A 26,638-nucleotide genomic window follows, 5' to 3' on the forward strand; every position below is an offset into this window, starting at 1 on the left:
ACTAGTAACAATGAGCGAGCAATATGATAGTATAGGAATTACTGAGGCATGGTCTGGATATTGCACATAACTGGGCAGTTGTCTTGGAGGGCTGCACTCTCTTCAGGAGGGATAGGGTAAATAACAGGGGAGGAGGAGTATGTCAGTTCAGAGAAGTTTCTGGTAGGGATATGCTATAAACCGCCAGATATTAGTATGGTTGAGAAAGCCCAACTTCTACAGCAAATTGAAAAGGCTACACAACTAGGTCAAATTTTAATTATGGGGGTTTATAATTATCCGGACATTGATTGACTTGTTGCGATGGGCAACAAGTTTGTGAGCACGCTAAAAGACCATTACATGTTCCAAATAGTAGAGGAACCAACTAGAAACTGAACTATACTGGACCCAGTAATAACAAATAATGTGAACATAATATCAAATATACAAGTAAGGGAGCACTTGCGAAACAGTGATCATACTGTGATCCGGAAGCAACTATATAAGGGATCACCTAGGACTTTAAATGTTAGAAAGGCAAACTTTAATGTGCTAAAGGAGTCTATAAAGTGCATAGACTGGGGCATAGTTTTTGAAGGAAAAAATACAGAAGAAATGTGGGGTGTCTTTAAAATGTTATTGGAAAAATGCATGTATAAGAACATTCCTATGGGAAACAATTGTAAAAGAATCAAGTCTAAACCAATGTGGCTAAATTAAAAGGTAAGGGAAGAAATGAAAAGGAAGAAGCATTCATTTTAATTGTTTAAATCTGAAGGAACTGAGGAGTCCTTCCATATCTACAAGGAATGTAATAAATCATGCAAAAAGAAAATTAGATTGGCTATATTACAAAATTTAGAAAACAGTTGCAAAAGAAAGTAAGACAAACCTTTCAAAATGTTTTAAGTATATAAATGGCAAAAGGATTAAACAAGTCAATATAGGACCCCTAAGAAGTGAGATGGGTGGATTGATTAATGATAATGAGGAAAAAGCAGAGGTGTTAAACACTTTCTTTTCTTCAGTATTTACTAGAGAAGAACAAATGGTAGGAATAATACATAAAAATGGAAATGCAAATATATCATTAATTAATACTTCGCTGACAAAGGAAGAAGTCCAAAGACAACTAAATAAAATGAAGATAAATAAAGCTCCAGATTGCATACACCCAAGGGAGCTAAACTCAGAAATAGCTAGACCACTATGCTTAATTTTCAGATTCAATTTTATCTGGCTCAGAGATTGGTGAATAGCAGAAGTGGTGTCATAGTTTAAAAAGGGAATGAGGGGGGGCGGAGCTTGGTCGCCATCCTGTCCGGCTGTATGTGGAAGGAGCTCCGCTGTAATTACTCCCTAAACAGCGGAAAAGGAGCTGTCAAAACAGTTTAATCTAAGCCAGCACGTGGAGGATTCTACAGGGAGGCTGTAGAGACCAGTGTGACCCCGAGAGAAGCGGACCTAGAGCCGCTGTCGAGTGGCTGGGCGTCAGGCTGAGTGGGGCAGTGAGGCTGCAGGCAAACTATTACCCAGGAGTGGCCCCTGAAGTGCCTGCGCAGCGTCCTACCCGTTCCTGAAAGGCTCCGGTGCCCGGCAGCGGCAGCAGGAGTGCAAGGCCGACACAGCAGCGGTCTCTAGTTGCGCAGGGTCTCCCGGTCACATCACTTCTGGTTTGCGGGTCCGGACTTCCGGCCGCGGGCAGCGGTTAAAACGGCTGGTGCAAAGTGGGACTATAGCCCAAGAGCCGGATTCGTCTTTCATAAGTGGCCCATAGCAGTGGTATTTGGGCTGGCAACTGGAGCTGGAGACTGGAAAAGCCTGGAGGCAGTGGCTGAGCTGGGGGCAGACCTGGAGGCTGTTGTATAGCTGCTGCAGTTAAAGGTACCTGTGAGCCCTTATCTCTATGTGCATGTGAAGATATTTCTGATGTAAAGAATCTCCACCCACCTGGCACTCACCCCAAATTATACCAGTGGGGTAGTGTTATGCTCTTTCTCATATGATGCTGGACTGAGGTTTTTTGGGTCCCCTACCATGTTGCAGCACACCCCTCACATGTGGCGCTGGTTCGCTTAGTATTCTCAACTGTACCCGGATCCTGCACTCAATTAATATTTCAAGCCCTTAGCCTGGCATTTACCTTTTCTCAGTCTATAATTGGATCTATGCAAGGCGCCATGGCACCCAAAAGAGTGAAACCTATCCAATCACCGCCGCCAGCTCAATTCTTTAAATCGCAGGCCTCATCTTCCTCTAATGTGGGGGAAAACAAACATCCTGCAAATGCTTCGGTGCTAACTACCACACCGGCCGCGATAGAGGGCTCCAACAGTGCTTCTCCGTCCTCTCCCCCCCATGTCGATGCGGATGGCCCTATCACAATTAAAGCTATGCAATCTATGCTTGCCACACTCAAGTCAGAATTACTATCAGAGATGAGGTCTTCAATTACAGATATTCAACGTGAAGTTGCCGAACTGGGAGGAAGGACAGGCCATCTGGAAGGTAAATTTGAGGAAGTGGCGGCCTCCCACAATGAGCTAATCTCAGAACACGAAAAACTGAGAGCGGAGTTCAATGCCTCTCAAGAAAAAGCGGCGGATATGGAAGACCGGTCGAGACGTAACAATATTAAAATAAGAGGGATTCCGGAGACAATCTCCTCAGCTGAGCTTCTGCCGTTTGTTACCAATCTATTCCACCAACTTTTACCCGCAGCATCTGATCTCGATTTAACCATCGACCGTATTCATCACCTCCCAAGGCCGAGGTTTGGTCCTGAGTCCCTTCCCCGTGATACCCTCCTCAGGGTCCATTTCTTTCAGATCAAAGATCGCTTACTACAGGCGGCCAGGCTGGATGAAAGTTTGTTGATTCTTAAAGAACTTCAATTCTTTCCTGACTTCTCGGCTGCCACTATAACCAAACGCAGATCCTTTCAAGCAGTAACCAGCGCTTTAAGGGAACAAGAGATCCAGTACCGATGGGGTTTCCCAGTAAAGCTGTTAGTCCATCACCAAAATGTCTCCCATGTGATCACATCGGTAGAAGATGGCATTGCTCTATTGAAATCCTGGGACATCCCAGTGCGCGAGATGGCACCGGGCCCAAAATCGAGAGTGAGAGGTGACTGGTCGAGAAGTGCTTCATAAGAGGTTTATTTCCCATGCTCGGCAGCAGATCTATCCCTGACTGTTTGGTTTCTCGCCCAGCTTCTAATGTTTGAAAGTGAAGAAAACAGACTACCTCTTAAGGACTTCCCTGTATAGGGTGACCGATTGGAAGCCACACCCAGGTGGGGTACTGTGTGTCTGGTTTGTAATTGTTACTGTGCCACTTAAATGTTTTTCCTTCCAGAGACTCCTATTGTTGTGTTGCAACAGTTTGTATGTTATTAGATAATACCGTTATGTAGTGGCAGTCCCTGTTATGCCTCTCTGAAAGCTAAGGTATTGTATATTACACTTGTTATGATGCTAGATGTTACCTGGGTTTACAGTTGTTATTGGGTTTGAGTGGGTGATTTGTACGTGGGTGGGGACCCCGTTAGTCCATTCTCCCCCCGTTACTTATTTTGCTGGTTTTCCCCTTTAGCAAATACACTAACCCAATGGTTTGGGTTATTTCGGTTAGTTTGCCCTATTTTCTCTCCTTTGCTTTTCTCCCCCTTTTTTCCTCTTTTACCCGACATGCCTTTGATACTACTCAAGAACACACCCCTGTTCAGGCTGCAATTGTGGTTCGCTCCCCTCTCTGGATTTTGGAGGGGATCTACTTTGGTTACAGGTTATACAGACAATGCCATACCCTCCTCAAGCTAGATGGTTAAACTACTTTCTCTTAATGTCCGGGGTTTAAACTCAGCAAATAAACGCTATATGGCGCTGTCCTCCTTTTTTAAGCAACGGGCAGATATTGTTGCATTACAGGAGACTCACTTTTTAGCCTCTGCCCCCCCCCCACTTTCAGAGACAATCACTATCCCACAATTTATATGGCGAACGGTCCACTAAAACGCAACGGAGTTGCCATTTTGTTCAGCTCTAATATCTCTTTCACTCTTAAAAAGCGGGTAGCAGACAAAGCGGGTAGATACCTGATTTTAGTTGGCCTACTGGTAGACACTTTAGTCACCCTCACCTCCCTCTACGCCCCAAATTCTCGCCAGGTACCTTTCTTAAGAGAGGTCTTCCAGGAAGTGGATAAACATAAGGAGGGGTGTCTAATAACGATGGGTGATTTTAACATAGTGGCAGACCCCAGGATAGACAGATCTCCATCTGTCCCTCCCTCTGCGGCCTCCTCTCAGCTAGGTCCGGCAGGTGCGTTCTCGAAGCTGTTGGCGGAGCATGGTCTGTATGACGTGTGGAGGGTCTCGGAACCAGAGGGGAGAGATTACACATATTTCTCCCATGTCCATAATTCGTACTCGCGGATAGGTCTTATATTAACAGATAAATGGACGTTACAAAGGTCTATCCGCTTGGAGATCTTGCCTTTGGCGTGGTCGGACCATGCTCCGTTACTCTGGTCCTGGCGTCCGTCACGCCCTCATATACCTCCCAGACCATGGCGCTTCCCAGCTTATTTGCATTCCCTGCTAGAGGCGAAACTGGCTTTAAAGGACTCTATTTCCTTATTCTGCCAAACCAATAATCCAGAAGAGACTAATATTTTTAACTTTTGGTGTTCTCTAAAGGCGGTAGTGCGGGGGGTCGCCATCCAGACCGGGGCTAGATTAAAGAGAGCAAACGCACACTGTCAGAAGGTGTTAGAAGCTAAACTTCAAGTGCGTGAGATGCAAAATAAGGCCCGCCCATCTAGAGAGATTAAAAAGGAACTTACTCAGGTAAGTGCCCAACTACAGAAATTACTTATGGCTAGGACCCAAGCAGCCCTAAATAGATTGCAGCAAAAATTCTACGTGGCCGGGAATAGAGCAGGGAGGATGTTAGCGCGTAAACTTAGAGGCCGTCAAGCTAGGAACAGAATAAAATATCTATTGGAAGAAGGTGATCGAAAAGTCTCTAATCCCAAAGACATAGCTAATACATTCGCTAAATTCTATGCTACCCTATATAATCTGAAGGAAGATCCCACCACGATCCAGCCAAATAGCAAAGCCATAGATTCCTTCCTGGGGGGCCTTAATCTTCCCAGTCTTGATCCTGAAACAGCCATGGCTTTAGATACCCCGTGGACACAGTCTGAAGTTGAGGTTATTAAAAAATCACCGAAAGATAAAGCCCCAGGCCCAGACGGCTATAACAATAATTTCTATAGTGCTTTCAAGTCTGACTTAGCCCCTATTCTTGTGCAAGTGTATAATACTGGTACTGAGCAGGGGCACTTCCCCAAAGAAATGCTCGAGTCTCAGCGGATAACAATCCCGAAGCCGGGGAAGGACCCTGCTTGTTGCTCTAATTATAGGCCCATTGCCCTGTTGAATACTGATATAAAAATGTATGCCAAGCTCATAGCTAATAGACTGCAAAACCTTATCCCACAGCTCATACACCCTGATCAGGTGGGGTTTGTTAGTGGACGCCAGGCCTCTGACAATACAAGACGAGTCCTTAACATCATTGAAAGTATGAATGGGTCCCACCTTGAGCTAGTAATTCTCTCCCTCGACGCAGAAAAGGCCTTCGATAGGTTGCACTGGGGGTTTATGCAGCAGGTCCTTCTTCGCTTTGGGCTGAAAGATAGATTTTTGAACGGGATCATGGCCCTTTATAGTAACCCCACGGCTAGAGTACTCAGTAATGGTTTTCTCTCTGATCATTTTAAGATTTCGAATGGCACCAGACAAGGGTGCCCCCTTTTGCCCCTAATTTTCATTTTAGCAATAGAACCTCTAGCCCAAGCTATTAGACAGGCCAATTCCTTTCCTGGGGTCACAGTCAACCAGACTGTTCACAAGCTGTGTCTTTTTGCAGATGACATCTTATTATTTGTAACTGACCCGGAGACCTCGCTGCCGCCCCTCCATGTTATACTTGATAAATTTAGTGGGGCATCTTACTTTAAATTGAATACCACTAAATCCGATGCGTTACCTATCAATCTTCCACCACCTAAAGTGTCGAGTCTTAGGGCTCTCTTTCCTTACTCTTGGAAGTCTGAGGCGCTTCATTATTTGGGTATTCAGATTACTCCCTCGATAAACAACATTGTAGACTTTAACTTTGTGGCTCTAATTCCCCTAATAATTACCTTGACTAAGTCATGGATGTGCTGCGAGGTCTCCTGGTTAGGTAGGCTGGCGGCCTTTAAGATGATGATTTTGCCGAAGCTAATGTATCTGTTCCGTACGTTACCATTGCACTTACCAAAACCTATACTGGACAAGTTACACTCTATCATGTGCTCATACATTTGGAAGAACAAACCTCCACGAATAGCTAGTGTTCGTATGTCTTTAACTAGACAAAAATGTGGTCTAGCTCTCCCAGACCTGGCTAGATATCATATGGCTTGCCTTCTGGCCCAACTTAGAGACTGGTCTCTCCCCCCCAATACAAAACCATGGGTAGATTTGGAAAGAGCTCGCAATCCTCATTTCCCCTTGCAGGATCTACTCTGGCTGCCTAGACGGTGGCGCCCACCATGTGGGTCCCTGTCCCGGCTAGCTGTTGACTCGTTAAGGGCCTGGGATAAGCTGATTGTGAACTCATCTGCCATATCTCTTCCCACTAAGAACCTGTCATTGAGAGCTTTGGCTAAATTGATCCCGGATGTAAATTTGTCCCTGTGGATAGCGAATGGCATGGTAGTCCTAGGATCATTATTTGATGACCAGGGGTTGATGTCTTTCACGCAAATCCAACACCAATTCCATATACCTGCGAGAGATTTTTACAAATACCTACAAATCAGACACTGGATATCCTCCCTCTCGAGATATAATCTGTCCCTACAGGCCCTCCCAGCCACGCTCCTCTCGAAACTTACGAAAGGAAATAATAGAGCTGGGATCACCTTTTGGTACGGATTCACCTCCCCGGAGCCAATAGCCAAGTGCTCTAGTCAACTCCAGTGGGAATCAGATCTCTAGATAGCCCTCACAGAGGACCAGTGGCAGGCAGTCTATGTAAATGCTTTTCGCATGTCCAAATGTTTAAACCACACTGAAATGTTCATCAAGCTAGTTAATAGACTTTACCTGACCCCCTCTAGAATCCATAAAATGTGGCCCTCCCAGTCTAAGCTGTGCTGGAGACAATGCTCGTTGGTTGGGGATTTGCTTCATATCTTTTGGACATGCCCGGTTTTGCGCTTTTTCTGGGCTCAGGTATTTGACCTAGCTAAGAGAGTGACCAAATTGGATCTTCCTCAGACCCCCGAGATTGCCCTTCTCCAGGTATATCCGCCTCATGTCCCGAGACAGGCCTGTTATGTGTTTAATCATATACTTATTGCCGCCAAAGCCGCCATAGCCCAGGCATGGAGAGCACCGCTCCCCTCCTCTCTGTCAAAGGTAATTACCAAAGTCCAGTATGCATTTGAAATGGAAACACTAGATGTCCCTTATTCAATGAGACCATCTTCCCCATTGTTGAAATGGTTTGAATGGCATGTCTACGTGACCGACGGGGGATGGGCTCCAGTAAATAATCCTCCTTCTTCTCCTCCTGCTATTGGTGGTTCTTTGCCAATAGTTGCGCCCTGATTGAGTGTTTATGTCAGGTTTTCCAAGACCTAGGCCAGGTCTGGTGAGTTAGTTTAAAGTTCCAGAGTAAACTGAATACTATAAATTGTATACTGTCTGTAACTTGCAAATTCTATATTGGTGTGTTCAAACTCCCCACCCCCCCTTTCCCCCCCTCTTTTTTTTTCTTCTGTACCCCCCATTTACTTAAAAAAAAAATTCAATAAAAATGATTGATGATAAAAAAAAAAAAAAAAAGGGAATGAGATCACAAGCAGGGAATTATAGACCGGTAAGCCTGACATCAATAGTGAGGAAACTACTGGAAGGTGTATTAAGGGACAGTATTCCAGATTACTTGGTGCACAATAAAATTATTAGTGGGATTCAGCATCGATTTGCCAGGTCATGTCAACCTAATCTAATTAGTTTCTACAAGGAAGTTAGTGAGAACTTAGACCATGGTAGTACAGTAGATGTGGTCTACTTAGATTTTGCAAAGGCCTTTGATATAATGCCACACAAGAGGTTGGTTTACAAAATAAGGGAACTGGGTCTAGGGTAGAAAACTGGCTGGAGAATAAGGAACAGAGAGTTGTGATAAATGGAACATTTTCTAATTGGTCAAAAGTGGTGTACCTCAAGGTTCCATGCTGATGCCACTCCCTTTTAATATGTTTAGTAATTTCCTTGGTGATGGTTTAGAGAGCAAAGTTTTCATTTTTGCTGATGACACCAAACTAAAATTAGAGCGAGATGTCGTTTTTCTGCAGAGAGATTTGAATAAACTGGAGGATTGGGCAGCCAAATGGAAGATGAAGTTTAACATAGATAAATATAAGGTTATGCACTTAGGCATCAAAAACAAGCATGCAATCTATAAATTAAAGGGTATAAATTTAGGGGATATTGTTAGGAACCCCTCTAGCAGATTCAGCACAACCCGGAATCTACTCTGCCAGTCAGGTGTTCACTGAAGCCCCTAGTGGTGGGGACAGACTGGGCCGCAGACTGACAGATGGTCGTGAAGTGTGTACCGACTGGGGAGAACCCAGGAAAGCGGGGTGAAGTCCAGGCAAGGGTCGAGGGCTGGCAGCAGACAATGAATCCAATAGACAAGCCAAAGTCAAGGGTCACGAACAAACAGAAAGGTCGGTAAACACGCCAGAGGTCGGGGTCACAAGAAACACAGGCAGGGTCCAAATCCAGGCAAAGGGTCATACACGGGCAATCCAACAGAATATTCAAAGGGCAGGAGCAAGGAGTAGAGCAGGTCAGCAGACTGGAAACAGAAGCTGTAACCGGCAGTGAGACTGCAGACCAATCAGGGCTAGAGTACACACTTGCATGCTAATTGCCTGCCATGCTGCCAAACAAATCAGAGCTTGCCCATGGACCTACACTCAGGTGTAGGTTAATGAAATAATATGTCCTGCTTAATCAGCCCACAGGCTGCGGGGAAGTTCAGAGCATGCGCCCGGCTACACAGCCTGCCGGAGCGCCTAAAGATCACTTTAGGCGTCCGGCCGTTGTAATGGTCGGCCCGAATCCCGGAAGTTACCTCCCGGTCATCATGGTGACTGCCAGGACGTCGGAAGGAGCAGGAAGCGAGCCGCGGCGGCTGTGAGTACCGCCTCGGCTCGTGACAGATATATAATTGAAGGGAAGACAGTGTAATTTTGCCAATATATAAAATTTTATTAGAGGTGTTACGTGGATGTGAAGCCACAAACACTTTGAACTTAAACATGTTGCTTTTTAGTTGCACTTGGTAACAATTAGACTTGATGCAGATACACACAGTTGGTAGTTTTGCAGTATAGTAGTAATTAGGCAGGTTCATACACATGTAATATACTGGTATCCCTTATATGCATAGAGATGCAGGCAGGTTGGTATGCAGGTTTCCCATACACATTGTAGCTTTGCACGTCCGTGCAGGATAATATCTGTGGGCAGACTCTCCTACTTATGTAGATATAATGGGGAGCCTTCGGTCACTGTTAAAGCCTTTGGGGACATTATATAATACCTGGGTATGCAGCTTATTAGTGCTACGACTGTCTCTGTATAGGTCTGTAATGAAAGTGACAGTTCAAAGCCGAACTTCTGGTTTGCGGCAAATGCGCAGTTGTGCATTTCGGACAGGGACGCTCTGCCTCACTTCCTCTAATAGACCCCGGAGGATTCCGTTTCAAACAGGGAAACTGAGCGTAGCGCTCCTCTTCCAACAATTTTGCCACTATATAAATTGTTGGTAAGACCTCATTTTGTATACACAGTACAGTTCTGGCCACCATTGTATAAAAAAATAAATAAATATATATATATATATATATATATATATATTGGAACTAGAGAAGGGTGACAAAATTGATATAGGGTATGGAGTCATTAAGTTATGAGAAAGAGTTAGCCAGTTTAGACATGTTTACTGTAGAAAAGAGGCGTCTATGAGGGGATATGATTACTATGTACAAATACATTAAGGGTCAATACAGAGAACTTTCATGGAAAATTTTTACCCCCCCGGACTGTACACAGGACACGCGGTCACCCGCTAAGGATAGAGGAGGGGAAGTTTTCACAACAGCAAAGAAAGGGGTTCTTTACAGTAAGGGCAGTCAAGATCTGGAATTCACTGTTAGGGAAGGTTGTGATGGCAGATTCAATTGGTATGTTTTAGAAAGGGCTCGACAAATTTTTGGCAGAAAAGGGTATCCAGGGTTATGACCGTTAATTAAAATGAAGGATAGTTGTGGATCCAGGGAGAAATAGGACTGCAATATTGGGTCAGTGTTTTACCCGATTAATCCAGATGAAGCAACCGCCAATCTGTTTCAATTTCAAATATAAGAGAGGGATCGCAGGATATCCAAAATAGGTTGAACTTGAGGTTTAAAAGAAAACCAAATAAAAAACACGACACCAGTCCATCATCATCATCTATGCTACTATGTAGCTTAAAACAGTGCAATTGAAAAAGGGCCTAAGAGGTGAATTACAGTCTAGGTCTTAATATTAATATCCTTTTGTCCATGGGGAACAATTTCTTGTAGCACCCCCACTGCTTTCCCTTAGTCTGCAGGCATGGTGCTATGCAGTTAGGCCACAGCCCAGTCTCACTCTCCCAACCCATCACTGACATTCAGGAGCAGCTGCATCTCCAAGCTTTTGCTCCATATTAATCCAGGATCCTTCAGCATAGGTTATTCTTTTGGGACCTGTTGTCAAGATATTCACCTGCCCCCTGCAGATCCTCCAGCCGGTGATGTAAAATTTTATATCGGTGAAGCTTCTTTCTTTTGCTTTGGATTTATTGTTTTTCACTACAGCGACCCAATGCTCCAGGTTAAGACATCTTATCCATACATTGCTGTTTATATAAAGCTCACACTTAGAGACTTTGTCTGTTTTATTTTCTTTTGCATAGAACAACTATGTTAAGGATTTGTAGAGTAATATAAAATATGACTCTGTCATGGGGGTCCCCCCCAGATCAGCCCCATCTCTACTTTCATCCCACCAGCAGTTCCCCCTCTCCTGCCCACTAAGGAGCCCCTCCTAGTTCTGTTTCTCATCCCATTCCCACCTCTCAAAATCCAGTAATCACATCAAAATAACTCCTCTTCCCTCTCTCCCATGCTCTCTAGAATGCAGAGTCATTATGTAACAAATTGGCCTCCATCCTCGATCTCTTTACCACTAGCTTCTTCCTCCTGCTTGACATCACTGTAACCTGGTTCTTCCCCCGATTATACCACCTCTCCCACTGCTCTCTCTTTCAGGGGCTTGTCCTTTTTACTCACACCCAGACCTGAGGGCCACCAGGGTGGTGAAGTTGATATACTTCTTTCTTCTTGCCAAGCTGTCGCACTCAATCTGTCAGTCCCCACCTCGACCATAGCACACTCCAAGCTTACCATATATCTTAAACAAAATGCTCCTGTAGCAGTTCTGTAGAAAATTGCGCTCTCATGCAGATTTCCTTCATTTTAAGCTAATTTTCTACTCTTATAATTCTTCCCCATCACTCTCTAAACAGTCCTCCTTTAAGGCCATCATGTCCTTTCAATCAACCAACCCCCATCACCTCTTTGTAACCTTCAACTCCCTCCTTTCCTTTCACTGCTCTCGACTTCCACCAAACTGGAGTCCATTAATCATAACTTCTCCTTCCATCAGTCCCCTCTCCTGTAAAACGATCTCCCTTGTCACATCAGATCAGCCTCTTCTCTCCAATGCTTCAAGCTTTTTCCTCTGTGCCTCCTGTCAGGATCTGAAATTTATATGAAGTTGACAATATAGATATTGGAACAAAAAACAAACATTGAGGTGAGAAGGGTATTATTCTATTTAATAAGGGTGGTTTAACTATAGGAGTGTTGTCCCTGGGAGATATGAATGTAAACAAAACATATGGGATCATATAATATTTTTCTAACCTGGTTTTGTTTTTCATTCCTTTTTATGCAAAAAAATAATAATCTTCAAATAAATACATTTCTTTGGTAGTATTTAATTAGCCGTCATCTGTATGTAATAGCTCTAGTTCCCCCTTGGTTGGGAGACTTGCCTATGGCACCCTAGGAACCTGAAACGGCTGTTCTTCCACTACCATATCATAAACCTAAAGGCACTCTGCTTTGTAGCCACAATAATGCATTTTTATGCTGCTGCGTATTTACAATTTGACTTTGGGAACCATTTCACTATGGTTTATTATAACACCAAAGAATATGTAAAAGTGAGGTCTTAATACCATAGTATGAACATTATGCTGAAAAATGTGCAAACCATACACTGAAAATATATTTACATTTTGTACTAGATTTGATACCAAGATTTATCAGCAACATATATGGGATGCCTTCATGTATTAAAAGCTAGAGATTCAGGTGCACACAATTTTACACCTTCCATTTCCATTGTGGACTCTTCATTTAAATGTTTTTTTAAGTTAACATTCAATAATTCTAAGGGGCATATTCAATTGGCCGTGTTACTGCTAAAAGTAATGTGGCCTGTGCACTATTACTGTTACTACGGTAATAGTGCGCATAATTACAGTTAGTACGGTAATCTTTAACACTGGTTTTTGCTAGTGGCTCAGAGCAGAAATCTAGGTTAAATTTACTGTATTAACTGTAATAGGTTTAAGATTGCGTCACTCCGGGGGAGTTGAATTTCCCCCTGTAATTGCTAGCAAAACCTGTAGATACAGGAGTATGGAATTTGAAAGAAGTGTGAAATTTCCATCTATATTATCAATTGTCTAATTCTGATTGTATATTTAAAAGGAAAACTATTATTGAAAAAAAAAAATCAGTTCTATAAAGTCAATTGCTGATGCCAAAAAACAATTGTTTTTACCCCTCAGTTTTAAAAAACTCATGTAAAATTAAGTCCTTGGGTTAGAAAAAGAGTGAATGGTCTTAGATAGGTTTCTCCATTTGCATCCTACATCTGCAGACCCTTCCTTTCATGTTTAAAATGTGGTTTACAGAAGCCATAAAAACCAATAGATGCTTTGTCAACTTCCTGCTCTGTGGTGGGAAGTGCAATAGCAAAAAAATATAAAAGCAGTTTAATAAAAGACACGTTAATCCTCATAAATGACAAATTTATTAAATAACTTTGCTGCTAATGAGGCCATCATGTGATGCACTGGATGGCCCCAGTAAGTGATTTTTGCAATTGTGGTTTTACTTCTGTGAAGCCACTTTTCACATACAGTTGCTTGCTACCAAATTTGACTCAATATAGACAGAGTAACGTCATACCATGAAAGCCACCACTGAAGGAAAAATAAATGCTGCTGCCATACACAAAACTTTATTTTAAAGAATTTTCTTTTTTTTTTCCCCGAAGGTAAAATATAATTGACCGGAACATTATGTTTATCCCATTTACAACAAAACCAGTTTGTATAGGAGAACTGACAGTCTATTCATTTGTAGATAACTGTTCTTTTTTAATTCATGCTTTGTTGTTGGCAGCCAAGGTGTGGTGTTATTCTTGGGGTGTTGCAAGAGTCTCAAATTCGCGTGAGTTGGTGCCACAAACTGGAAGGCAGTATGCTTTCAACTTTCTCCATTACAAAGTTTAAAGGTGCAAAAAGAGTGCTCAGGAACTGTGAAAGATAAAAAGATAACGAACATCAGAACAACAGTAGTTAGCTAGGCTTTCTATTCAGAGACTGATTAGCCAGCAAGTGGTTTCCTTAAACTATACAGTCTGCCCTCACAAAACTCAACTTCTAATATATTAACAGTTGGACAAGAATTTCTGATTAAGCCCATAGGGATGTAAAATAAATCCACTCAGAAATGGTTGTGGCAGAGTACTGTGAAAGCAGGCGCACATCCTTGTCAAGATCCAGTAGTGACACCAAGGCGTTACTTTAGAGTTAGAATGCACATCAGGTTTTTTTTTTTGGGGTGGGGGGGTGGGGGGGGAGGGGGGGTAGCAAGATATGCATTTCAGTACTATAAGGGGGGTATTTAATTGTCGGTGGAAACGCTGAAAATCTCGCAGTCCGTGCACTATTACCGTTAATACGGTAATAGTGCGCGGAAAAAACGTTATTCCGGTAATTTTCTAGCTGGATTTCAGCTCACAGCTCTCTGAGCCGCAAGCTGAAATCCAGCTAACTATTACCGTAATAACGGTAGTAGTTTTTATGCAGCGGGATTTCCGAACAATTAAATACCTCCCTATGTGTACATCAAGAATGTGTTTGCCTACATCTGTAAATTGATATTTTGCATATTGTTGTCTTGTGCCCCTTTACCTCTGGAGAGGTGGAGTGGGGACTGGTAAGTAGAAGCTGCATACAGTAAGGGTATATTCACATAATTACAACAATTAGATGTGGACGTATGTCCAGATACACCTCCTAAAAAGTGTGCATCTTGCAGGCAGCTGGGAGGCAGCGGTATGTGACACCATCACATTATTACAAATAGTGTGCAGCTTTAGTGTTCACTACAAACACAGCCAAGCCACTTATCTATGCTATTGTGGTGTGCCAGTATACACATTTGTAACTCCTAGATGTGGAATACTACTATGATTTTTGAGCTTGACACATCTTGAGATGCATGCGACTCAACATATCCATGAAAGTACACCTTTTACGTGTGCCTTTTGTACGTAATTCAGAAATGCATCCACCTCTAAATAAACCACTTAGTTTTCACTGGAAAATGCGGTCTGCCCATCAGTGCTCCAAAAAAATGTATAAATAAATAAATAAATAAATAAATAAATAAATAAAGGCACAAAACACTTCAGCAGATAAATTGCCTTTGATAGGGTAACAGTGCTTATGGAAAGTAGGTGTCCTTACAGGAGCTTTAGAATGTCACAGCCACTCCCAGGTTTTAGAATTCCTTTGCAGAGAGCAAATAACCATTAATGCACTGTGTGACACCAGTCTATGGCAGCAGGATTTGAGAACAGTCACATATGAAATCAACTTAGAAAATATTACATTTTGGTTGCAGTATACTAAAATAGTGAGTTCTGTCTTTGTGGCACCTGTAATAAAAGGATAAAATCTAAGCATTGCACTGTATACTACATTAATCTTTGTTTGCATAAGGTGACAAATTTAAGTTGCTGTCACAAGTACAACTGTTGGGTCAACGTATCCACTCAAAACAAAGGCATGACCTCAGCGGTGAATCTCTTTATATGAAATTAAGCCAGGGTTTATGATTAAGAATTATATATATGATCTCACTTTCAATGGTTGTTTGAAAAAAAAGTCCAAACTGGTGCTGGCAACCCTGCAAGACCCCTTTGAAGTCAGCTGATCCAATTTCATTCAAATATATGTTTGACATCAAGGGGCAATAAAAGGTTTGGAAATTCCATAATTGACAACAAACACCCCTTTGTACCTGGTCCCATAAAGGTGCACACACCATACCATTACATCTTGTATAATTTTACATTTACTCTTGTAAATGTTACATTGCATAATAGAGTTAGGCCCTATTCAGTTTCCTGTTGGAAAGCGTCCCATTGTCAGGGGCAGGCTGGACTGGGGGGGCATCTGGCCCCTGGTCCGTTCCCATAATGGGTTACCCTGGGCTGGGTCATCGGGCCACCTAATAAGCTGCTGAATCAAGTCTTGCCCCCCAGGCTAAATTCTGCCAAACTTCCCCTGCTCATTGTACACTACTCTGTACATCAGGAAGATCGTGCAACAATAGCACTTGTATAAAAGCGATAATAATGATTACTTGAGTAAGGAAGAAAATATTGTTAAGGCAGTTTTTTGTTTGTTTTTTTTATCTACGTACTTCTGTCTCTTTTGCATAGTTTTCCCTGCTAGTTGATATAATCTACCCCCAGTAGTTTAAACCATTTCTGCAACAAATATAATGAAATCCCTGCAATTTTTATCTAATTAAAAATTATCTGAGCACCATAAATGCATTATTTAAGATGAAAATATCCCAACAAGAAAAAATATACTCACAGCTTTTGCAAAAACTCCCATGAGCTCTGGGAATTGGTGTGTGAGGAGAGCCAACATGGCTGTGAATGAGCATAAACCCGCTGTGAAGAGTATGAAGAAAGGAAGTTCTTTCTTTGGATATACTGAAACTTCATGGAATGCTATGAGAGAGTAAGGACTTGGTATGATGGAAGCCATACACAAAAATGCATGTTACAAGCATAGAACACGAAGACTGACTAAATAACCCTTCCTTGTCCTTGTGTCTTTAGAGGTCAAGCAATAGGATTAGACAGACATGTTTATTGCATTTGTTGCATCTGTACACAGAACGAATCACTAGGAAATAATAAGTATGAACAAACAGACAACTTAAAATTTAAGGAAATTTGGTGTACAATATAAAAGGACATAACTTCACATTCCAGTTTTGTAACACATTAATATTTATTTAAAAAGCTTTATTTTACATTTATGATTGTGCTACTTTACAGATAACGGAAATCTGTACTTACATGGAAGTAATTCTCTGTCTGCAGTTTCTGTACATATGGGATATGGATAGAAAAGGTGACCTTTTTCCAATGGGTAAGGGATCATTCTGAATGCTGAAAAACAAAGCAAATGAGCTTTGTAACTATTTCCACAATACTATCCCATTCTAAGAGCTTTGATTTCCTAAAAAGAGATTTAGCATTTTCCAAAATAGAATTTGCAGGTTTAAAAGGGAGGTCCAGTTTGGGTCACCCCCTCCATCTCCTTCAAAGGATGATTCAGAACATCTCGTTTAAGTGATTGATTGGTTTTGTTTATCTCCCAACAAACTTTACACAATACAACGCGCTGTGGCAAAAAAAAAGATCAAAAATGAAGAAGGGACGGCCTGCCACCCCTACAATTCTGCTACCCTAAGTCCGGGCGCTACAGCCTTTCCACAACAACATTTTGTATTAACCAACATTACCAATTGTCACCATTACAGGGGAAAGAGAAAAGCTGGGGAGTAAGAGTTTAGACATTGGAATTCTCTGTGCGTATCATAAACAATACCAGGTCCAGGTCTGAGCCTTGATGTATTACCACATATCCTTTCAACAGAAAGATTTGTTTTAGTCTCAAGATGTAAAAGAGGACTGCATGAACACAAAATACCCAGATTCAAAGGAACGTCATGGTCCTACTAACACATGGCATTTATTTTGGTGCATAAATCATGGGTGTCTGAATTATATTTAAAAAATAAAAACAATATGTACAGGATTTGATCATTTACAGCTGAGTAATCCAGCAGAGAAGTTGTATAATTTTGAAGATACACAACGCCTTGTTTCATTGTACTGTCCTGTATTTCATATCTAATATCATACAAAAAAAAATAATAAAAAAAATGATGGCCTTCAAAGTTATATTGTTCCAGTCAGATATCTCACCATTTTATGTAGTGTTTGATTACAGTGTGAACATCACTCATGTGATAACTGTTCGCAGTTCAAGGAACACATTACATCACACACAGTGCAATTGAAGACAGACAGTGACAAGTCAGCTTCACTATTTTCATCTCATTGCCAAGCAACGTTTATTTTCAGATATCATTGCAAATACAAGTTTTCCATCTGTTCCTTTGCCTTGCAGACCATCTAAAAAGTACTAGTTGCAAGGGGTTGCTCTAGGATACTAGGGCTATAGGTCACCTGAGCACTACAATTTCCATAAAGTACATCTGTTATCTACACAGTGGAAGCCGAAATGTTGTGTCTTTCAACAAAGATTACCAAGATGAGTAGAAAACTACCTATACTTCTTCACTAGCCAAGGTAAAGTTATTTTGTGGGCTGATCTAGTTTTCAGCTTGCAAATCCACAAGGATCCAGTGACATCGCAGGGGCCTTTCAATGCATTCTCCTGTACAGCCAAACTAATTAAACTACTGTAAAAAAGAGAGCCATAAGTATTTAATATATTTCTATTATTTTCTAAATATAATGGCATCATGCTTCAATGTACACAATATCAAAAGAACAGAAAATATTCACAACAAAACAGCATATCGGTATGAGCAGATCTCATTGGGCAAAAAGTCACATGCAAATAGGAGAACAGCAGAGACGACCACAGTATTCCCTTTCTCAAGAAAAGGGGTGCAAAAAAAAGAGACTGGAAATAAAGGACTGATTTTCTTGATGACAACAAGCACAAAGAGTAAAGCAGACTGCCAGACAGCTTTCAATAAACTTTCCACATTAACATTACTCCAATTGCTATTAAACAGCTCTAAAGCATATTCATTATGTGCACAAACCAATATTAAATTAATATTCATTTGCATGCAGATTATACATGTACAGACAAGTAAAACAATTAGGTAGACTGCGGTTTACGCAAATCAATTCTACCATTACCTCAAATCTTACTGTATTACTTTTTATCCTCAACTGAAATTGAGGCTTAGACGAAAAAGAAAAACATGAGCTTGATAAATTGCTCATAGAAAAAAAAAAAACATGGTGGGGGGTGCGAAGGCCTAAAAAATTAGTAACTCTGGAAATGTGTCAAATGGGTGTTTTGGTTTTGTGTTGGAACAAAGTCCTATAAGACACCACCTATTGAATTTGTAACCTCCACTAAAGAGTCCAGGTCTATGCGAGGGGGGCAACCACCATTCTTCCCTTGCTATCTGATGACCAGGCCACAATACCTCCTTCCCAAAAGACATCCAAGGCTGAGAACACACAAATGCCGCAATTCAGGGGGCAGTTGAGGCAATCAATGGCAAAAAAAATAAAAAAAAAATACTAAAAATAAACAAACAATACAACCTGATGAGCCTACATCATGCAGAACACTAGAAAAAAAAAATTATTGAGAAGGAGGGGGGAGGTTATAATGAGGAGTTGTTGGTTCCCTGTCTGCTAGGGGTGAAATACAGCCAGTCCCGCGACTGCCAACGGAGACATCTACCGTATTCATATTAATTAAATCCATTTGTTATAAATTATGAATGCATCACATGCTGTCACCATTGTCCACTGCAACTGCCGGACTAATGCCCGATTCTTTTGTCTAATTTCTCCATTTCAGTTACACTTTATATCCAGGTGAATACAGCAATTTTAACTTCATCTCCTATTGCTCTCACCCGGCTGTAGTTCCCATGCATGCAAACTTATCTGGCAGCAACATTGCAAAAATTATGAATATACACTGTCCAGTAACCTGCATAACTTCACATTTTATACCGTGTACATTCCTCACAGAGAGAAAATGGAGGCAATGTAAGTTTTAAGATGTATATGATGTGGATGAAAGTCACGTCAACATACGTACAGTCTTGTCTGTTTACACCACCCAGCTCGCCAACGCCATCCTCACTTACCACCAGTAATATTGCCCACACAATAGAGTACCCATATTTCATAATAAGTCATCCCCGTTATAATGCCACCACTGGCAAGTATATTAAGCTGGTGTTTTAAACTGTTTAAAACTGAAGAGTCATGAATCAAAAGTGCAGCAGATGTGTCAGCGGTAGGTCTTGTTAGAAAAAGGCTTCCAGCAGCCTCATACTATTTTCTACTGCAAGATTAGGCAGGTGTTTATAATGGATCGGACATTTCATCCAAACACACGTTTCTTTCTAAAAATATTAATGAGGTGTCTGAATAATTTCAAATAACAATGTAGAAAGAATCTGGAAAACAGAAAGGTTACTGCATGTCCCTATGAGTCAGTGTGGAACAACCAATGAGTGTGTTGTGACAGCAAATCAGAGACATCTATGTGGGCTGTACAAAAAATATTATTCTATTGACATGTAAACTACAGGTGTTTAATATAAATAAAAGATACCTCAATTCCCCTGGTCAGCCCCAAAACATTCATTCAGTCTCATGGAATAAAATACCCCTAGGGGAGACATTTCAGTGTTCTTTTCATTATAGAAAAGAACCACTAAACAGCCCTCACCCCTGCCCACGTCTGGGAGATTCCCAGAGAACTGCCAGATATCCAGGAGCCTTAGATGATTTTGTTTTGGATTCAGAAAGAGGCATAGTCTTGTGAGAAACTAGGTGTGATTTGGTGTCATGGGAAAGGCTTACTATTGTCTCAAAGATATCGGGAGGTATTGGGTTCTATTAATGGCATGTCTTACATTGTGGGGATGTTTTTTTTAACATGACAGGGTTCCCATTACTGTGCACTCTGTATGAAAGGCATATGGCATTTATTTTCATCACTATATGTAGTTAGTAACTAAAAGAAACACACACACACCTTCCTGGTCACCATTTTTAATCGCCTTATGCTAGATGTGGGCTCTCCTAAATGGCCAAGAAAACATACAATACGTAAAAAAGGTGTTAAATATGCTGAACAGTTGTATGTAAGATTATAATTTTTTCATCCAAAAGGTTGCTAGAAGATAACTGCACTGATCTTCTATGGGGTGACTGGAAGCCTACTGTGTATGTCAGGCAATACTTACCCCCCACAATCATAACCTTCTCAATTACCTTACTTTCTAAAAAGCCTCCAAAATTATGTATGTAAATATAAATAAAAATAATATATTTCTATGGAAATATTTTCATTTACAGGAAGAGGTTATTTATACATAGCATTCTGTGATGTTTTTTGTTTTATATAATGCCGCGTTACAGACAGTGCAGTATCGGTGGAAGAAAATGTAGTTTGTAATATGTGACAACGCCATCTGGTGGTGATGTATTTATACTGCTAGCAATGAGATTTTCTAATACTGTACTACTAACAATGTTTTATACGAACAGATTATTACATGTCCTGTCAAGCTCCTATTGCATCTGAACGCTTTCTACTTAACAACCCTACTCTATAACATATTCAAAGCACAATCTGTGTCTGACTTTACCTAACCAAAAAACAAACAAGAAAATATTCCTAATCATCCAGGGAGTGTGGTCCTAAAAATAGTGCCAAATGGTCCAGCAGAACATGTTCATATTTTATTAGCATGCAGTTATGAGATATGATACAAAGGTAGGAGCCAATGAGAAGCTGGCAGCACTCTCCCTCTCGCAGTATAATCAGGCAATGACTAGGTCACAGCAGCTGCTATCACTCCATGCCACTTTGCCAACATCTTATAAACCTACGAGTGAGTGTACTTTAAATATAAGGGATAACAGTTTTAAAAACTATTTCATTTCAGTCTTTGCTGGCAAAAAAGTAGTTCATAATGTAATTTTAATAACTATTACAGTACCACTTTTTCAGACCAATTTATCAATTTTTCAGACCACTTTAAAATTGATAAAAATAACAGTTTTATAAAGGGAGATAAATGTTATATCTACGATTTTACTCCATTTGTGTATAACTCCACCTGGATACCACCCTGTAACTAAGCTATAAGGCATTTGATAAACCCAGAAAAATTGTGTTATGTGCATACACATCATTCCTGTTGGTGTATTTCATATGGCTATTAAAATATTCCATATACATAGAATGGTCTGTGTATTAGCTACTCTGGCCCTTCAGTTATAACTGTATAAATGCTCTATCACTAACAGTGTGTTAAAGTGCTGCGAAAAAGTATGATCCAAATATCTGATGTATTTCGCATTATTGCATGTGTTTCCTGAATATCATCTGCTCTTCAAACAAGTGAGTTTTTGGTTTTGGAATTTACACCCGATGAACAAAAAATTTAAAGTTTTGAAGTTGATTATGCAAACATGCTTATGCGTTTCAACTAATTCTCCTGTAGAATCCTTTTCAACAGAGCAGAATTCATGGAAAATTCAGTTATGGCAAATCCTGCAGGTCCTGATGGGGCAAAGTAACCGCAATCCATGGCATTGCAGCCACCGTTCTTGACTGGGAGTACACATTTCTTGCTGTGGTATGCAGCTGGGTTTTATTATGTCTGGAGGAAAAAAAATATTTTGGATAAGAAGTTTCACTTTTGACTTCTAAATTGACAGATAATTTTTCCAGAAGATGCAGATGATCATTTAGTTGCTATTTGGCAAAGTTGAAATGACTATTTATGTTCTAAGTAGTGAGCAGTGGTTTTGGCTGGTCTATTCTTCTCCAGTATCTTCCGTATGAACAATCAGAATAACAGAGGCAAGAAAGGGCTATAGATGTCTAGTTTTTAGGGGGATTTTGGCAGAATGACCTTGCCTATGAACTTGGGGTCAGAGAAATTTTTATTTTTGTGGGCAAATGGCTCAGGCTTGTTTATGATCAAAATCACTCTGATCATATCCTCCAACAGTCCAGATTTTGGCAGGACATCCAGATCTTTTTACAAAAAAAAGGTGGGTAGAATTTTACCCAAATTTGACCATTGGTGGGCAGAATTTGGGGCGGAAGAGTAGTGGGGCTTATTTGTTCCCCTATTTCATGATTCTAAATGTTGGGAGATATGATCTGATGGTAAGGAAAAGAGTAATTCTGACCACAAATGGAAATATAAGCGGTATATTACTTTATGTTTGGCCCAAAAATGAAGAAGAAGAATCGGTTGAAAATGGCTGCTATCGGCCTGTGTGGGCAGTCATCAACCAACAGCAAAAACAGCACCCCCCCATGAGGTCTTGTACTGATCCAGGTGCTGGGCCCAAGTACCAAATTTCCGCTTTTGGGTGTCCAGATTGGACAGTGATCCTGACGTTTAAAGATCAGGCTTAAACGCTGGGAACTTTTCTCTCGCAGACTAGAAAAAAGGGGTAAAATATATGCACTAATGCAAACAGAGGACTTTTTCTTGGCATGGCATGTATGCATCATGGGTAACTTATTTCTTGGTTCTTAAATAAAGTGCAAAAATCAAAGAAGAATAAAGCAAAACAAACAAACAAACAAACAAAAAAAAAAAAAAAGATAAATGTTCTACAATATTCTTCATTGTAATGTAGAAACATGTCAAAGTAAGCTGGAATAATACTAACATAAATATGCATAACTGTCAAAAATGGACCTAGTTATGCTACTGTTTCATATGATAATATGGTAACATTTGTATCTGTGGCCATGATGAATAGTATGCTTGCTGTTTTACAAAGCAAATGTGTACATAAATTCAATGCCACCTAGTGTTCTTTCCCAGTATTTCAGTTTTTACCAAATAAACAAAAAATTAAAAATAAAAATCACATCAAAGTGCCAATTTGATTTAAGCAAGAACAGTTTGTCCTTAATCGAAAACACCTAGGGATCGATTTACTAAAAGGGCGTTTTGACAACACAGACACTTTTCGTCGGTTTTAAAACCGCCAGATTTATTAAAGGCCAAGTCACAAGTTAAAAGGCTGAAACCCACAGTTTAACAAACTACCACTTTACAAATCTCGATTTTTAAACATGGACTAAACTGCTGGGAAAATCACCGGACAAAGAGCCAAAAAAAAAAAAAAAAAAAGGAGGTGGTTGAAAGGACCAAGATTAGTTCAAACTACAATGCTGTTTTTGCTATAATTCCATTCAGAACATAAGAGGAGGCACTACTGACTTCTGTCCCCTTAAGTCAACTTTACATTTATATAGTCTCTTAATAAAATAAAATATTATGGGGTCAATCATTATTTATTGATTATTATATTAATGGGGCAATATGTAGTGCCACATGTGTGCATCAAAAATAATTATTGCCCCCATTAGCAATCAAATAGTATCGTCCCCTTAATATAATATATATTTATATTGGCCCCATCATATAAAAAGGAAAATAAAATTTGTCCCATAAGCCAATTATAAATTAATTTTGCACCTTATGAATTATGAGTGCAATCATTATTGATTGAGTCAATGATGCCTTCTCTTATGTTCTGAATGGCAAGATAGCTCAAAACAAGCATGTTTGAGCTAACTAGCCAATGAGAAGCGAAAATGACCAAGCACCTGTCTATTTCTGGTGGTTTTGACTAAACAGTCAGTTTAGCTGTTTTCAATCCACCACACATCGCCAGTTGTTTAACAGCCTCCAAGCGCCCTATAGTAAATGCGGCAGTTTGGAGTACTAAACAGTCACCGATATAAAACCACCACCAAATACGATTCTTAGTAAATCTAACCCCCAATCTATTTGTACTACTTTTCTAGAATATTTCCAATGCTATTCACAGGTGGCTATTTGGCTCAAGACGCCAACAAACAAACTGAAATTATCCCGGTTAGAATAAACATAACTATATAAAACTATATGAAACTATATGGAGTCTTAGGTGTGGGGATATATAATATTTTAATATTGTATATGGCCTTGTGTGAAAGTAAACAAATGAATAAATATAATACACAAATCAAGCAAGGTATGTATATCAACAATATTTCAAAATAAAAATAGAGATGCAGAGATTACTATAGAACATGGTTGTCCAACCCGCGGCCCACGGGCCACATTCGGCCCAGCATGCCTGTAAATGTGGCCCAGCAGGAGTTTTGGTTGTGGCAAGGGGGCAGCACTGAAAAAAAAAATCCTGGAAAAAAAAAAAAGAAAAAATACTTACCTTGCGGTCACGTCAGCTGGTGCTCCGGCTCCCTCCCTGGTCTCCTCCTCCGTGTGGCGCTCGCAGTGAATGTCGGGGGTGATGTCATCACACCCGACATCCATTGCGTAGCGCAGCACAGAGGAGTCACCCGCGCGAACTATCAGCAGCAGTGAAAGATTATCCAATATCTTATTGTTGTTACTCTGAATTTGGACTTTCTGCACCATGCAATTATGAACTAGCTGTGTTCTCTGTATGTATCTAATATAAATATTAAGAGATGATTGTATTTTTAATATTTTAAACCATTTTAAATGTGCAGTGCTGAGTAGGGTGAAAATATCACCCACTGTTACCCTCATCGGAGGCTGCTCCATGAGCCATTTTTCCCACCACCCTATCTTTAAATCTCTGTAGATTTCTATTAGTCCTCCTGATGCTACCTATATCGGTGACCATTTCAAACTGATCAATAAAAAAAATGATTCATGGGTGCAGAAAGAGAGGAAAAAAAAGTTTTTGGCATTTAATTCCCCGAACCCCACTAAGGGGCAGATGCAGGTAAGTTAAATTGTAGCTGGTAATGGGACTACTGCTTTAATCATGATTCTGCAACAGGTTTCCTAACTCTTACTAACTTCATTTCCAAGTAAGTTTAATATGTTAACTATGTTTTCTATGGTTTTTTGGATGATCAGCTATCGTTAGTGTTAGTGTATTTTATGTGCGGCCCAAACCAACTCGTCGTCTTCCAATGTGGCCCAGGGAAGCTAAAAGGTTGGACACCCCTGCTATAGAACAAAGGCTTTGATTCGATGGCTGTTGAGCACCAGGAGTATGTGTGGTTGACAAACATCATTTTATTATAACATTGGCAGACTTACAAGTGCAAATTACAGAGTATTTGAGGAGGCATCTACCCAATTTTGTCAGATACGCTGATTATAGAACTTATATTTATGCTCAGACAGTAGGTTTTGAGTATATTACGAAAAAGGCAAAAATAGAAGTGAAATTACAATGAACGAGAGGCACAGTAATGAGAAACCAAAAGTGAATACATGATGCATCTGTAAATTTGAAAGTGTAACACTGGACAGTAGTAGAGAAGGATGTACGGTGAGATCTAATTTACACCATTACTTTCTAGCCAATAAAAGTCTAGGAAAGAACAAAATACTTACTCCCTTCCCACGTACAATGTAAGAGATTTAAAGCTCCCTCTACCCTTTTCCAGTGCTGGAGGTGAAAGAAGGCATATGCTATCGCTTCGCTGTCCCCTCTCTTCAGAATGTGTTCAGGGGGCAGTATTAAACTCTTCATTTCAAGAAGGTACTAGGATACAAAAACAAGAGATACAGGAAGGCAATTAGCACCCATTCACAATAAAATAAAATGCACATAATTATCACATACAAAACCCAGATTAATTCAGAGTTGGCTCCATGTTCAGTTTCAGATTGATGATGGCTCCCATGTGTCTCAATCCTATTTTTCCCTCTTTTTCTTAATTCACTATACTTATCCTGTTAATTTGGGTTCATCAGAAGATTCAAATCCTGGAATATAATTTGGAACATATTCATATAACAGTTTTACTTTATTTTTTACCTATAGGGAAGTCCATATTTCAAGTCACATTAATCTTCCCCGATTTTTCATTTTGGAATTATGACAGCTATAAGTGAACTATAATATTCCCTTTTAATAACTTCTGCTGAAAACAAGATAATTGTATTTTTAGCTTTTTAGTAGTACTGCACAATAGTCTTGTAAAAATAATAACCTACAGTTTGTAAGCTTACAAGCAGAGTCTTCTCATCTCTCTCTCTTACCCACTTATTGTTTTATTACGGTGTTTGCTACAAATTGTAAAGCGCTACGGAATTTGCTGGCCCTATATAAATAAACGTTGATGGGGAACCTCCCATCCAAACATCAATGTGAAGACATATTGCAATTTTACATTGTTACCCAACCGATATGAAAGTCTTGATCTATACTGAAGATTCAAAAGATTGTTGGTTTCTAAAACACTACAATTATTACAAA

The 26,638-nt window shown here is 40.3% G+C and overlaps 1 protein-coding gene across 3 annotated transcripts in view; it reads right to left on the reverse strand.

Annotated features, from left to right (window-relative positions):
* Positions 1-13,440: 13,440 nt before the first annotated feature.
* ST7 (suppression of tumorigenicity 7) overlaps positions 13,441-26,638 on the reverse strand; it is a 93,355-nt gene continuing 80,157 nt past the window's right edge. For 2 of the 3 annotated variants that reach the window (XM_075208979.1, XM_075208981.1), the window contains exons 12-15: positions 25,771-25,921; positions 16,622-16,714; positions 16,128-16,267; positions 13,441-13,769 (exon numbers count right to left, since the gene is read on the reverse strand). In XM_075208979.1, coding sequence (XP_075065080.1) covers positions 13,674-13,769; positions 16,128-16,267; positions 16,622-16,714; positions 25,771-25,921 — 480 coding nt within the window. In that variant the 3' untranslated portion in view covers positions 13,441-13,673. The remainder of the gene's footprint in view (positions 13,770-16,127; positions 16,268-16,621; positions 16,715-25,770; positions 25,922-26,638) is intronic. The other variant, XM_075208980.1, reaches the window with a different exon arrangement.

This window comes from Mixophyes fleayi, chromosome 4, assembly GCF_038048845.1.
Source record: "Mixophyes fleayi isolate aMixFle1 chromosome 4, aMixFle1.hap1, whole genome shotgun sequence".
NCBI lineage: Eukaryota > Metazoa > Chordata > Amphibia > Anura > Limnodynastidae > Mixophyes > Mixophyes fleayi.